The 15,481-nt window shown below is 34.3% G+C and overlaps 1 protein-coding gene across 11 annotated transcripts in view; it reads right to left on the bottom strand.

Moving 5' to 3' along the window:
• Positions 1–15,481, bottom strand: part of ERC2 (ELKS/RAB6-interacting/CAST family member 2) — a 957,804-nt gene that overhangs the window by 485,620 nt on the left and 456,703 nt on the right. For all 11 annotated transcript variants that reach the window (XR_014064002.1, XR_014064001.1, XM_081524874.1 and 8 more), the window contains one exon: positions 7,047–7,240. Coding sequence is in view for 9 of the 11 variants with exons in the window: in XM_081524874.1 (XP_081381000.1) it covers positions 7,047–7,240 (194 nt within the window). In the remaining 2 variants the exon portion in view is untranslated. The remainder of the gene's footprint in view (positions 1–7,046; positions 7,241–15,481) is intronic.

Raw genomic sequence — 15,481 nt, 5'->3', positions numbered from 1 at the left:
AGTAATTAGCCCCCAACTAAAATAAATAAATTTATAAAAAAAAAAAAAAAAAAGACAGGCAAGGAGAAAAGCTTAAATGTTCTTAAATGAGCGAATCCAAAACTTGGAGGAAGGGTTTGGATGCCATGGAGCCAAGGCCCTCCTTCCCTACTCTCATTACGATGCTTGTTTTTGCACATAGGGGCACCAACAAGTGAATTAACAGTCATTAGGTTTTCACTGAGAGCAGTTCTGTAGGGCCATGCCTTTAATCCCTGCTTAGATATTTGTTTTGGGAACTACTGAGAACAGGCTTCCTTCACTGTGATGAAGTTCAAGGTAGTTCCTGTGGAACACCCAGTGTGGTATGTGGGAATGGCAGACCAGTGGTTTCAGTTTCAAGGACTATGAGCCTCACCACTGGGTTTGGAGCAGGCAGTGGGTGGTGGGTGGGGAGAACTGGTGTGTGGGTAGGAGGCCTAGTTTTGAAATTATTCACTGCTGGCTTAGGTGATGAGCAGTGGACAGAATACAGAGGTGCATATCCCAAATATTGGAAAGAAAATAACACAGTTTGTCTTTTCAGAGGCAAGCTTTATGATTCTTAATTCGAATCTTTTTTTTAAAGTCCAGGTAGCCCAGATCATACAATGAGTATCTTATAGCATACTCATTGATTGAATGATAAAGAAATCACTGGATATTATTATGTATCATTGGAAGGAAAAGTTTTGCTGGACTTAAAGAAGAACCAATTATTGACTTGAGCCCTTTATGTTACAGAAATCAAACTCGGGATGTATTTTCAAACAAAATGTCCATTTTGCTTCTTAATACTGGGGTGCACACAGTCAACAATGAATCTAGTTTTACATTTGGCTCCATATGCTATGCCCTAGGTAATTAAAGTATATCTTATGGCTAATAAAAATGAAGTTAAAAACTTTATAACCAAAACAATGACAAGAAACAACATGTGTGTACAATATGTTACTAACACACTGATAATTTTCAAAAGTGACTTTAAAAAAAAGTATTATAAATCTTTCAAAACACAGTGATTTATTAAGCGAAAAGTCTGAATGGTTTGCACTATTAAATTTAGCTTTTAAGTTGCTGTGTCATGAGAAAATCTTTTGTTCTCTTAGGTTAAATTTAGCATCCTGCATTTGATTTTTCCACTGCTCCATGGTTTATCATCATGTAGCTAATTTTCTGAGCTGCTCAAGAGAAATGCACTTGGGAACTTTCACAATGATTTCTTTCACTGATTTTATAATCCAGGAAGAGAAAGTATCAAACAATCCAATAGTGACCCATTTTCATCATCTTCTTTGCCTTTTCCCACCTATACAGTCTTCTCATAAAGTAAACCTTCCCTAAGCATGGGATGAAATGAAAAAAAGAAAAAAAAAAGTGGCTGCCAGAGGAAAACCATTTCAGAAATGTGTTTGTTAAACAAGTGCAAGCAATAAATTGAGTTTAGGAGAGAAATGCGGTTAGAAGAAAAACTGAAAGTACTGACCTGAGAGTCAAGCTGATTGGAGCAAGGGTGAAAGCGGCAATTTGGAGGATAAGCAGAAAGGAAAAGGGATAGCAAAAGAGAATAAAAGGAAGGAAACGCATTAGTTTTAAACATACAGCCAACAGAAGTTATATTAGCAGGTTTCATAACCAAATGAAGGACAACAAAGCAACTTTTATCTGATATTACCACCCAAAAGCCTGGCACACATTGTAAGCAATTATATTAATTATTACATGTAAGAAACCAGTCTGTCATTCACATAATCTCAAGCACTGATGTGAACCAGAGGTGTATTCCAGCAACCCAATGGCACAATTTGCCCTTTTCTGGAGGAATATTTATAGAGGAAGTTCCTATTTGTGTGTGTATAAAATTTTATTATTTAATAAGCTGAAATGGAAATTACTATGGTATTAGAAAAGTGGTAAGTACTTACGTCAGAAAGATTTTACTAGAACCAGTAAGTTGAAAGACTATATCCTATGAGATATTTTTCTCTCATTGTTAAAAACTAAATGGACCTGAGCAATCTGGCTTTCTGTTTAAAGATTTACATTTCAGATGCTCACAGGGCACTGCACCTCACAAGATCAAAGACTATGAGGACATCTTCAGGTGAGGTGCCACCTGCCTATCAGCCTCCTAAGACAAGACAGATTACCTTCCAAAGCTGAGAGCAATTTTTTCAGTTGTGAAAATGAGGATCAGATTTCATCACTGCAAATATCCAGACAGTGGATAACTAATTTATAGTAGAATATATAACATGGCCTTCTAATCCGTCAAAACAATAAAGTCTCTTATGCAAAGCAAGAATTAAAAGAAAAACAAAATAACATCCTCTTCTGACTAGCACAGAAGTCATAGAAGGCATTCATTTTCTTAACCTATAAAATACCCTTCGCAAAAAAATCAAGTAGGTTAACAAATACTTGATTAGCTATCTGCTCAGTGGGATCCCATTATGCATACTATGAAGAAGTAGTTTGAAGCATTTCATACAGAAAGAAAAAGCAAAACAATCTTCAGGAGAAAGCTTAAACAAAAACATTTCAGAAGAAAAGAGCATTGACTATAATGATAAAAATCAAATGGAACATTCTAGATTAAACTCTTGGTGAAAGCATTGATCTAATGCTTTGTGTCTGAAACTCCACTGCAGAGTGTTTCATGACAACACATGTACAACCGATCAAATATAGGAGTTAAGTCAGGCCATGGTCTTTCTAGGCACTCTACTGAGGTTGGCCCCAGCTGCTGTTTCAAATCTTTCAGAGGTATATCAAAATGAGGTCCACGGTCAAGCGTTAGGGAATGGAATCCTAAACTAAAACAACTAGCAAACATTTAAGATTTAGTTGCTTTTTTCAAGGGACCCTAGTTTTCCTTGCTGCCTCAAAGGCATCTGTGATATCCATGACCTTCCCCAAAAGGCTGCTAGGCTAGGGCTGGTATAAAGCCATCTGCCACTTTTTCTTAAAGAAATTCCTTCAAATGCATTTACAAACATTAATGGGAATTACTTACAAAGAAGAGTTTATATCAAAACAAATAGAACTGGTATCAAGTTTCTTCCATGTACCATGAGACTTCTATATCATATTATCATAATTAAAAAAAAAAAGCTTAAGTTCACATTTTGTGAAAAGAGTTCTGAAAGGCAGCAAAGAAATTATGTCAGCATGTTATTGAGCAAATTTAGAGGGAAAAATAACAGTCTGTTTCTCAACCTTAGATAAGGTACTTTTAGGCATCTAACATAATTTCTCATTGTCCAAATGTCTGGTAGCATTAGTCCTGATTCAGATAATTAAATGCTATCTTGTTTTCTATTCTGATGTTATGTTTTAGGAGTAAAAATCTCCTATGAGACTCACTCTCCTCTTCACAGTGGGGAGGGATGTGATCGAGGGCTCAATGAGGGCATTCCTTGCCCTCTAGACAAATACTGACAAAGCCCCTAACATATTTAAGATAATTACATCAAAGGTCGCCTGACTGATTCCTTCCCATGGTGAGATGCCAGAAATCCAGTGGCAGCAAGCTTTGTTTGACAGACTCTGCCTCTCTCTTTCCCCGAAGGCACTAAAGGATTAATTTAAAGACTAAATAAAACTCTTAGAAACCTTGATGGGCAATGACACAGGAAGACTATATATTTCATTGCCTCTAATGAATTAGCTACTTGATTGTGCACATACAAGACACCTATCATTGGTGATCACATAAAGATTTTGGCCTGATTTGGACCAACTCTCAGGGACTACTCAAAGTCCCCCACCTACACTGTGTCACTGCCCACAGAGCAGCCTGCAGTCCAAGGCAGAAGCTCCTACTGGGCCATCAGCATCAAGCCGAAGAGTTTATGCACAGAACTCAACATGGGGACCACGCTGGAGCAATATGCACTTTGAAAAGCAGAATTTTTAATGGCTGTGAAAAACATCATTCACATGGAATTTCAGAGGTAAATGCATCCATGTAAGTACCAGGCATGTGCTAATTAGAATGTTTTATCATGGAGAAAGTAAAAAAAAAGAAACTAGAATATTAACGGAAAAGAAAGCAAACATAAATTTCCCTCGGAGAAAGAAGTAGGCCAGTGTCAGTGTCATTTGAGTTATTCTTAACCCCATACCTTTCGTTGCACATGACTGAAGTTCTGGAATATTTTAGAACACAAGCTGCTTTTTAAAAAAGGTCTATTTGCTCTGGTAGGTCACATTACAGACCAGAGACCGCAGATTTATTTCAAGTTCAATTTCTTGGTTTTCAAAATCACAAACTTAATTGCAAACACTCCTCCATGACTCCAAAATGGAGATATATGTCACATTGCTAAGTAATCTTTAGTTCCCAACATTATGAGGTATGAATTTTGTAGTTTAAGCCAGCAAATAGAGATACTGCCCAATTTGAAAAGGACTGTCTGACAACTTGAGGAAGATGCCTTGGTCAGAATACACATGTAACCAAGCAGATAATGCGTCAGAAAGGCAGGCCAACGCTGAGCTCTCCTTTTCCCAAGAAACTTCCCCTCTTGATCTCCACTCCTCCCCCCTCCCCCCCCCATCTCCTTCTGGGTCTGGGCTCAGACATTTCCCAGACTCTGCTCTGCTTCTGGACGCGAGACACAGGCAGGCAGAGAACTGGGACAGAGTCAAGTCCCACCACACGTTTTATGAATTACAGTGCCTGGGAGGCATCAGCTTTAAGGAGAGGCAAAGGCAGAGATAAAGAAAATGTGCAGAAAGTACATAAAGATAAATGCCTGTAAAATCACTGTTGTTTTAATGCATTCCATATTGAGGAAATAAAAATGTGAATATTCTTGATGATTTAACAGCAATAACGTCCAGCTAAGTAAGACCTGTTTGTCCAACTAGACAATTATGTTATTTTATGCAAATATTTATACTAGCTGATCCTGATTTTCAATTACAGTTCTGAAGGGCTGGTTTAGTGCAGAAAAATAACTTCAAAATGTGGGGCACATCACTTTCTCTCTTGAAAGCTAGTAAAGATGAAGCAGATCTCCCATGGGCCAACAGCCATGCCTCTCAGCCAGCTATGTGACTGTTGAGTGCTACTGGACTAGCTTCTTCCTTCTGGCCCATTCTTGGATGGAACTTTCTCAGTCACTCATCTGTCAGACCTGGGTTCAAATCCTGACTTTGATTGTTATAAACTCCACAACCTTGAGGAAGTCACTTAATCCATAAAATGCTTTCTCATCTATAAAGTAATGACAATGAGACTTCCTGTGTTGTGGGTAGGATTAAATGTTATACAGTATTTGAAGGTCAAGTGCCTAGCACAGTAACTTGTTCACTGTAAACATAAAAATATATATCATCTATTATGATTATAATTACTATTAGTAGTATTATCTAGGGCATCTTCTCTATGGCTCACTTCTCAGAGAAGTGGACTAGGAGTCAGGAAACCTACGTTACACTTTTCTCTTTTTCTGACCACAAGACCAATCTTTCATTCAATCTTTCAGAGTCTCAATTTTCTCAGCAATAAGAAAGACATGATCATAACTTTCCTATGATTTCAAACTATCTTTTTGAGAAAAAAATTTGGTCCTAAAACATAGTTTCAAAATAGAAATGTAGATACATCTAAATTAATAGTATTTTTAATAATCAGTAAGCTGGCAGAATACTTATGCACTTTGAAATTCAAATGAAGCCCTTAAGGATTTTAATTTGTACTCTTACCAGAAAAGAAGTCTTGATGTAGTTTCTAAAATGGGTCATACTGAACAAAAATCAGATTACCATCAAACTAATGCTAAGATTTTTAAATGAAATATGTTTTGGAGTTTGGGTATATTACACATTAAATTTTAAAATGTTGAGATTCTACTAAAAATTAACCCATTCATTTAATCCAGAGCTAGATAATATTGAGAACCTGTTTTAGCATTCAGGTGTTCATAATGATATAACCGCCTCACTTTACACCAGGACTTGATACCTGCAAAATGTGATACATTTTAATAGGTTGTTAAAGATTTACTTGTAAGAAGATTCAAAGTCATACAGATGGCATGAAACAGGAGCAAAACCTGAACGCAGGTCTTTCTGTCACTAAAGATCACGATCTACATACAAGGTCATAGAGAGCTATTCTGCATATGTCTTGAGGTCCTTTAGGGCCTCATGCGTGTCTTGATCAGAGCTGGCAAACATTCACTGATTTATTCAAAATCTGCTGATCTCTTCCAATATGGACTGAATCTAGGAAAGACAAATTCTGCCTTACTGCTGAACCAATGAGCAATCCTCAGAAGTAATGGAGTTACATAAGATTATTCAGAAATTCTTTCCATACATGAAATATAGGAAAAAGCATTGATAGAAAGCTTAATTTTAGAATCTATACTATACATAAATTCAATAGATTTATCTGAAAATCTAATTACTCTGGAACCCTGATATAATTAATCCTTTTTGTTTTTAGACAGAATTTGCTATCAACTCAGCCTGCCTTAGACCTTATTTAAACATATTTATTTACCGAATGGCATAAGGTCCTCTTAAAAGATAAGTTCCAAGATGAATTTGCTGTGGTGTGCTAAAAGATATCCAAAGGATATGAGCTCCTTTCCATTTCCCCTGTCTTGAAAGAACTCCCAACTATATTCTTCCATATTCTATGCTTAAAACAAACCTAAATGACAAACACTTGTTTTTGATAAGAAAAAATTGAGGTTTCAGGTAGTCACAGCTTCAGTCTCTTACACACTTTGCTGGCCTAAAGGCTAGATTATGGATATCACTCAAGAAAGTTGATCATTATTTTTGCAAACATTGAAGAAGTATATAAGCCCTCAAAAGATAACCCAACCAACTTCTGAGTATCTCACAGAAACACAACATCATCCCTACAGGCCATGTTCCTCATAAGTAACCTGTTTCTTCCTTGAAATATGAATGTACGTTCCAAATTTATCACACCCTGAGATGGGCAACTAAGCAACTAATGTTCACTCGCTGTTGACAATTTACAACATGACTGCAAAGTTTACCTTTCAAGTTCTGCAATTTTCTTGTCCTTGTCATTCTTTTCATTCTCCACCTCCTTGAGGATCTCCAGCAACCGGTCAACTTCTGCTTGGGCCTTGCCACACTCATCACGGTAGTAAGATGCCTCTTTGTCAAGCTGTTTTATTCGGTCTGCAAATTCTGGGTTCATCCTGGAGTCATCTTCAATATTATGAGCCTTCAACATTATATTTTTAAAGAATGTAGTTAAGATAACAATTGAGAACAATAAACAGTACAGTCACCAATGGCCCAGAAATTAACTTTGGCGGGAAAAAAAAAAAACTATCAAGAATTATGGGTATACTGTCAGTTAAAAGGCAAAATAGAAAAATCACAAATTTCAGCTATTTTTTAAAAATCTTGATTGTTTAAGGTGGGTTTCTTTTACTGTTGTTATTTTGTTTCATTAAATGATGCTACTTTTTGCTTTTTTTTTCCCTTACAAGAAATGGGGGCTCGGTGGAGGTAGAGACAGTACTATGCTTATTTCTGGTGTTTTGGCAAGGAACTAAGACAGTTCAACTCCTCACAGTCAAGCAAGTGATTCATACCAACAGCTTCCTTTTCCAATACAGAGAAATTGAGATAAAGCAATATTAAGTTATTTCTCCAAGAATCATCAAGGGCATGTGTAAAGCCAGGTAACATATAAGAGACTGGATGACTGATCATTGAACATTTCATTCCACTGAGAAACTTCAGCAGAAGATGTAGAATGAAAGAAAGGCTTGAAAATGCAGAAGGCCTTTCCAGCTAACAGTCATACCCATACATTCTTGCTCTTTTGATTAAATTAACCTGAACCGGGAGGAGGATGAGCTAGTTTATGAACAAGCACACAGACAAGAATCCGCAAACACATGCATGAGGGGGGTAATGGTGGAGGGCAGCTTTACACACAAGAACAGACACAGGCAACAACACAGTAACAATACTGCAGAATAATTTGCAGCCAAAGTATTTGTGGTTTTGTGTGTGTGTGACAGTGTGTTATGGCTTTTTTCTTTTTTTCCCAAAATAAACTTTTGGCTGAAATATTCCCAGACAGATGAAAATAACACTGCACTGCAATGTTTTGCCTACCCCTTGTTTCCCATTATTCCTAATTGACTTCTTCAAAGAGCAGGCAGGGAAAAAACAAGTAGTTTAACAACAGTGCACACTCAACACAGAAAGTTCAGAGAGGTCATATTTGTATATGTCTCCAAAATCCACGTGTGAAATAATAAAATGTTAATAATTTATTAGGACTTAAATTGTCCTGCTGTCTTCCAGGTAAAACAGATGTCCACTGGATTTTTATTTTTTTTTAATTTCAGGGAAAAAACAAGGCAAGCAAGCTACAACTACTGTGAGGTCAAATGAATCATGCATGGTTAGAAAAATTAAGACCAATAGTACTGTTAGAAGGTTGACAGTCTTTGCAATGATTTAGTAGAAAAAAATTCAAAAATTAGTATAAAGAAAAATAAGTTTCTTATTTATGACAAAATAATTATTTTAAGGATATTTTTGCGTGTAACATATTAGTTAAGCATGAGGATAGATGGGGAATAATTTGCTTTCATGTTCTTTAGTCTAAGATTTTCTTAGACTTACTTATCTTAGATTTACTTATTCACAAACTCAACTATGCAAAAGAACTTGGAAAAAATATATAAATTCAACACAGTATCAGGCAGCTTTTTATCCACATTTCTCAGAAAACATTAATTTTTAATTATTTAGTATGTACACCGAGTTTCATTATAATAGAATACAATAGAACTAGTGAGTTTTTTCATTATAATTAAAATAATTTGAAAGAGAATCCTGAGCTAACATGCCTTTAGGAGTTTATTCATCTAATAATTTTATTTTCAATTAAGATGAATATCAAAATCTGTTAATCTCTTATCAAAAATGTAGAGTAGATACTCATTTTTAAAACAAAATACTTCATATAACTACTTCTATTTGTGATACTACTAATCAACTCATTACTCTTGTAACAGAAAAGTGTTTAAAATACACAGTTTTTAGATTATAAGAGAGAGAAAACAACCATTTCATGTTAATTCTCTTCTTTAAACTCTGATACCATTACTCTATGGCAGCTAAAAACCTTTCCATGGCAGTTTTCTCACACTACTCAACAAGTGATATTCAAAAAAGAATGAACTAAGTAATGACCAGCTACAAACACTCAAAATAAATGAATAAATGTTTTAATAGCTTATTTCTGATGAGTGAAAATTCCTTTCACAACTCAAATTTGAAGATTCACAAAAAACTAGCAGTTAGTTGCTGTGGTTTATTTTGGTTGTTTTAATTCCTAAGATAATTATTATCATGATTTTTAATAGAGGGGTACAGGATTTCTAGCTGTAAGACCTAGATTCTAAATCTGGCTTGTGTTGTATGACTATGGACAAATGAATAAGCCTCTCTAAGGACAGTGAAAACTAGAAAATGACAAACATGGGGAAGTTATTATATTCATTTGAAGTTTTACTGTGATTATTATTTCATAATATGTATCCCATTAGTGGGGCTTGCTATACAGTTAAGTTGATGTTTGTTTAATTTTTCATAGACAAGGTACTACATGCACCTTAGAGAAGCCTCCCTACTAAGTTTTCAGAAAAAGCAGTGTGCTCGTGATAGGTATGTAAGCACATTCCTTAATTTAGCTGCTTGAAGAGAAGATGATGAACCCAAGCAAGTTTTCAGCATGGGGTGAAATTAGACAGATTGCTACTCTTTAAATCTAGCAAGTGAATGTGGTTAAGGGACTTGAGGAACGTTTCAAAGTAAAGAAGACCTAGGAAAAAACAATCCAGAATCTACACTTGTTGATGTCGTGTGATGCCACATCTAGGTCATGTTATTAAAATAAAGACCACAGCCAAGTTTACAGCTGGTCTGCTGTCAGGAATTTGTAGGTGCTAATGATTCTTTCTTTTAAAAGGAACAGACAACCTGAAGAACACTTTTGAATTAAATATGTCTATTTATCTCCTTATCAATATCTAGTGATTTCTGGGCAAAAGAGGTTATGTCAAAGCACATTTGACATGGGTGCCAGAATTCTTGACAAGGTTATTAAATAAAGCTGTAGATAGATGTGATTTTAAAAAATATTTAAGTCAATAGAAAACTGTAAGAAAGAGTCATATAGAGATAGAAGAGTGACAGCTGATTTGGGGTATTCACTAGGGTCCTTGTGAAGACCCGAGAGAAGACAGTTTCACATGACTAGAGACTGGCAAGTCCTGATCCAACCTAAGCAGTGGAGGCAGAAGTCTTCCATAGAATTTAACCAGCTGTACTCAGAACGAATCACAGCTTTGCAGAGGATGGGCTGAAACTGTTAACTAGTATAGCATGAGTGTCTTATACTGTGATATATATATATATATACACGGGGAGGGGGAATTAAAGAAAAACATGAGAAAATTGTGTTTATAAAGTCAATGCTTGTCCAAAATTATAAGGCCAGAGCCTCCTCTTAAAAAAGAGAGAAGGGAGCACTTTCTTTGCATTTAGGCAGTACTGCCTGCCTTTTCAAATTAAAACATGAGTTTTTAAATCTGGACAGGCAGCTTCTGATGGAGGTCAAAAGTAGACAAGATATTTGGGCCTAATGTACTTTAGGCACTGCAAAAACATAATACATTTGAATAAATCATTACCTGGACAAATTCCTACCATGGCATTCTGACCCATTCAAGGTTTCGACTGAAGATACATAGTAAGTACTTCTCCTTATGAATCTGTTGGTTTTAAATTAGTTCCCCCAAAAGATCAGGAAGCAATTGTCAATTCCTTTCATCTAAGACACAGCTTCATTCACTAGTCAGGAATCTAGCTCTTGAAAAATGCCGATTGCTGTGGATTTTCTTTTAATGGTTTCAGAACATATTATCATAAATATAATTAAGCACATTATCACTTTCAAAGACATATAACGGTCATTAAAACCAAAGGAATACTGGTGAGCATTTTTTTTTCCTAATTAGAGATTTACCTTTTCCAATTAAACAGGTCAGTTTAAAAAGCAAATCCAGGTATCTGGTTCTGCTTCAAAATATCTCTGGTAACTTTTAGAGCAACTTTCAAGCATCTTATAGAAACAGAAAATTGAGAAAAGAACATTTCAAAAATGTCTGTATTACAAATTAGGTAAGTAAAATTTGAGGGTCCCCCAATTATGTTTCTTCCATTTCCACATGTAAGGAAATTTCTCACAAATGGGAACAATCAAAACAAAGTTTGGAGCCTCACAGATGTGGGCAAGCTTGGTATTTTGATATGAACTGGTTTTGAAAGTTTGCATCAAGCACAAAAGAGAAATTTGGTCATGACTTAGGAGAAGGAATATATAACAATACCTAGTGGTTATTTTAATGAAAGAATTTAGAACTATTTCAGTAAATAAGGCAAAATTTCAGATTAATACTATATCTAAATCAAAATTAAAAGCAAACATGCCTAAAATGATACCAGGATTGATAGTACCAATGTGACAAAACACAAGTTTATTAACCTACTCTTGTGAAAGTTAGCCATTGATTATTTTCAATAAAATGTTAGTTCATCATTCCAAGTGCCTAGAAAGGAAAATATTAACTATAGTCCAGAAGCCTGCTGTGAAACTAGGCAGGGGATATTCAATGATAATGTTAAATAACTTCTCTCTTTGAGATGGGCCTTAACAATTTTAATAAAAAATCATTTTTCTCAAACAAATGATTAGTCATAACTATAAAGTATAAGCAGAACACTAACTAATGTATCTGAGGACTCTTCTTTCATGCTGCTTATTGTTTTAGCAATAATTTGTTAAATTTATGCACTGTAAAAACATGATTCTCTATTACAGATCTTTGGGGGTTTAGTGTCTACTAACAACACTTTCATATTTTAACAGAAGAACAACGTATATAAACTACTCTAAATGTCGTATTTTATTTCAGTCTTCTAAAGGAAGTTCCAATCATCACGTAATTTTGAGTTATGAACAACATATTACTTTTTAGAACAGAGTTTTTAGGGTGATTATAGAACTCTAAGGTATTATAAATTTTAAATTTTATTTTAAATCTAGTTAATTAATACCAAATATGATAGCTGAGTCTAAAAAATACATCTGGAAACTAATAATGATATATCTTTGAGTCTTACATTACTTAGTGCTAAAGGAAACTATTCTTGCACAATTCCACCTAACTATATCTAGAATATTCAAATTTTGCACATTATAAAAGCTATTCCAAAAAGAAAATTATCATAGATGAAACAAACTAGATATTTATAATAAACATAAATAAAAGTTCAAAATAATTTTAAGTTACCCTTGTACAAAATGAAAAGAACCAATTTATGTTTAATAATTTTTAAAACCTTCCACACAAATATATAATTATTAATATAATATCTTTTAACTAAGGAATTTCCTAAAATTAACATAGAAAAATGAGTAATTATCTGGATGGTCTGATATAAAACTCTAATTTCAAATCTTAAGTTTTATTTTGAATATAATTTGAGTTCTCTAGGTACTGAAAACCTAGATTAAGTGTGAGGCATCTGTGTTTGTGTGTATATGTGTGTTAGTACATGCTACATGTATGCTCCAAATTCTCTCTTAAATAGCTGTAACTTTCCATTGTGTCAGAGAAGCTAGTGTATGTGTGAATCAAATAATTTTAAGCTACTGGCTTTAAAAATATCATAAAAAGAAGCCACTATATCTACACAAGGACTGTGAAAGCATTTATAATTTAGGCTATCATGTCCCTGAGATTACGTAGCATTACAATGACATAAAAATCACAAAGAACTCACTGAATATAAACAAAAAAATTTTTCCCTTGGATTGGAAAAATGGTCTTTTTCTTGTGAACCCTTATGTAAAATATGAGCCCTGGTAAAGATGAACTGGCAGAAGAGATGGGGTTTCAAAGGATATGACGATGCAGGGGGTACTCATATGTGTAGGAACATTAGCGGGGTCTCAAATGCATCTTGGCTACTAGCAAGGTTGCCCCAGTACCTCCAAATCAGACATCTGCCCTGCAGCAATGTGGGTATCAAATGAAGCACTAAATTTAGGACTCAGAAGGTGTAAAGATTTATTAAAAATTTATAAGAGGCTTCTGGATATGACCCCTGAGCACAATAACCATTAGGGCTACAGCAAAGAAGGTATTGCAGACTGATGAAAAAAATGATATTACTTGTCTCAAATTAAGAACTAAAGGAAGCAAAGAACTCAGCTGCAGAGAAACGGCACAGTGTTTATAATGACAAGACAAAACCATTCAGAAGTAGAGACTGGTAGTTAAGCTGCAGAAAGGTTATTATTATAAGAAGTAATGCGGATATATAGGCAAAGTTTTAGACTCCTAGGAAATGGCATTAGACTATCACTTAACAAAATGGAGTGACAAAAGTCAAAAGTTTCTAAAAGTAGAAAGTTTATTTCTACTCTAAGAAAAAGATGCTACCAGGAAGACTTCAAAGCTTAATTCTTATTTTTCCTGCTTTAGTTTACACTGGTGGACATAGGACTGACTATAAAATAATCTTGTTTAACAAAAACAAGTTATAGTTCACCAAATTTTGTAGGGTGGCCATGTTTAAAATAAATAAGAATAAATTTCTTAGGTACCAATAACTGGTTAGAAAACAAAAGGAGAAACACACAATTCATAACAGTAATTTAAAAATTATATATGTAGATATAATTGCTAGAAATTAGAAATGCTTTAGGCCATCCTTAAAAAGAAATATCACAGGCCTGTAGCAGGAAAATGAAAAAAATTAACTATAAAAGATAAATGAAATAGATAAAAGCTGTATCAAGTTCATAAATTGGAAGAAAAAATATCAGAACAATATCATTCTAAAATTATTTTGGAGGTTGAACATAAATCAAGTCAAAATCAACAATTGTGCTATTAAATTAGCAAGGTGATCCTAAAAGTTTACTTGGAATGATGGAAAATTAAAAGTTAAGAGCATAAAAAAAAAAGAGTGAATGAAAAGCAGAAAGAAGTAGGATATAATTTGTTTCACTAGATGTTTAAAAATATTATAAAGCCACGATAAATAAACTTCTGATCCCACAAGCAATAAAACCTCACCACTCAACATGAGGCAAAAAATCTAAAGATAGATGTAGTTAAATGGATATAAAAAGTAACATTTAAAAAACCTAATATAGGTGAATATTAATGAAATTCAAGGATGACTTCTAAGCATGAAGGCAATGAGGAAATCCTAAAGGGAAATAGAGGTCAAGAGCATAAAAATAGTTCTCTATAGAAAAAAATTAAAGTAAATAAAATCTTGCCATAAATCTGAGAAAGCCTCCATATAAAGCACAAAGTAACTCATACAATCCAATGAGCAAAACAAAAAACTCAAAAACAAGTGCTTAAATCACTTAAAATTATTTACAGAAGAAAACTACAAACAGCTAATAAATGAATTAAAAACTTCAACCATGCTAGTAATTAATGAAAGGAAAGTTAAAGTGAGAAAAATATTCCACCTATGCATGTGTCAAAGTTGTGTAAAATGATAGTTTTTTTGTGTGTGTTGGTCTAGATGTGACAGAATGCCTTTGTTCAGAGCTGGAAGAACCATGTGACATATCAGGAACTATTGGGAGCTTCTAAAAGTCCTTGGCCCCTCATTTTATCCCACTAAAAAAATAGAAATGTGGGGAAATTAATATGGAAAGATGCTCTTTGGACTATTACTTATACTGGAAAAAAAAAAAATAGAAGAAAGAAATGATTAACATTTGGAGAATGAGCACATAGAGTAGAATATCACACAACCATTAAAATGGTGTTTTGGAAGAACAGTAATATGAGAAAATTTTGATGATATGTAACAAATACAGGATATAGAAGTCAATAAAAGCTTTGACAATTTGGTGAAAATAAAGAGTATTAGACAAGAAAAGAGAAAAGAAAGAATGGAGCTAAGGAGAAAAGGAAGGAAAAAGGCAAAAGGGGGAAGAAGGAAGGAAAAGGGAGGGAAAGGAGAGAGAGGAAAGAAAGAAGGAAAAAGGTAGAAAAGGAGAGAGGAGATGAAAGAATACTGACAGTCAATCAAAAGACGTCTGAGTGGGGAACAACCTAGATGTTCCAGGTTATTATTTCTGCGCAGTAACATGTCTTGTTACTTTTATTTTCTCCTAAATCCATCCATATTTTGGCAAACTCTTCACTGTAGCCCTAACCTTATTTTTGTAGCTGGAAAAAAGACAATTTTAAAAAAATTCTATAAAGGATAGAAGACTCATCATGTTTCATACTTATCAGTCTAAAAAACAAACTGAACCCTGAGAGTATCTGCAGACAAGACGAGCTAAAATAATGAACTATACACTATGGAAAACAGTATAAAGCCTTCTCAA

This window comes from Giraffa tippelskirchi, chromosome 9, assembly GCF_054371585.1.
Source record: "Giraffa tippelskirchi isolate mGirTip1 chromosome 9, T2T-mGirTip1v1.2.pri, whole genome shotgun sequence".
Lineage (NCBI taxonomy): Eukaryota > Metazoa > Chordata > Mammalia > Artiodactyla > Giraffidae > Giraffa > Giraffa tippelskirchi.
The sequence above is the reverse complement of the archived record's forward strand: the minus strand, read 5'-3'. Positions and strand labels throughout refer to the sequence as shown.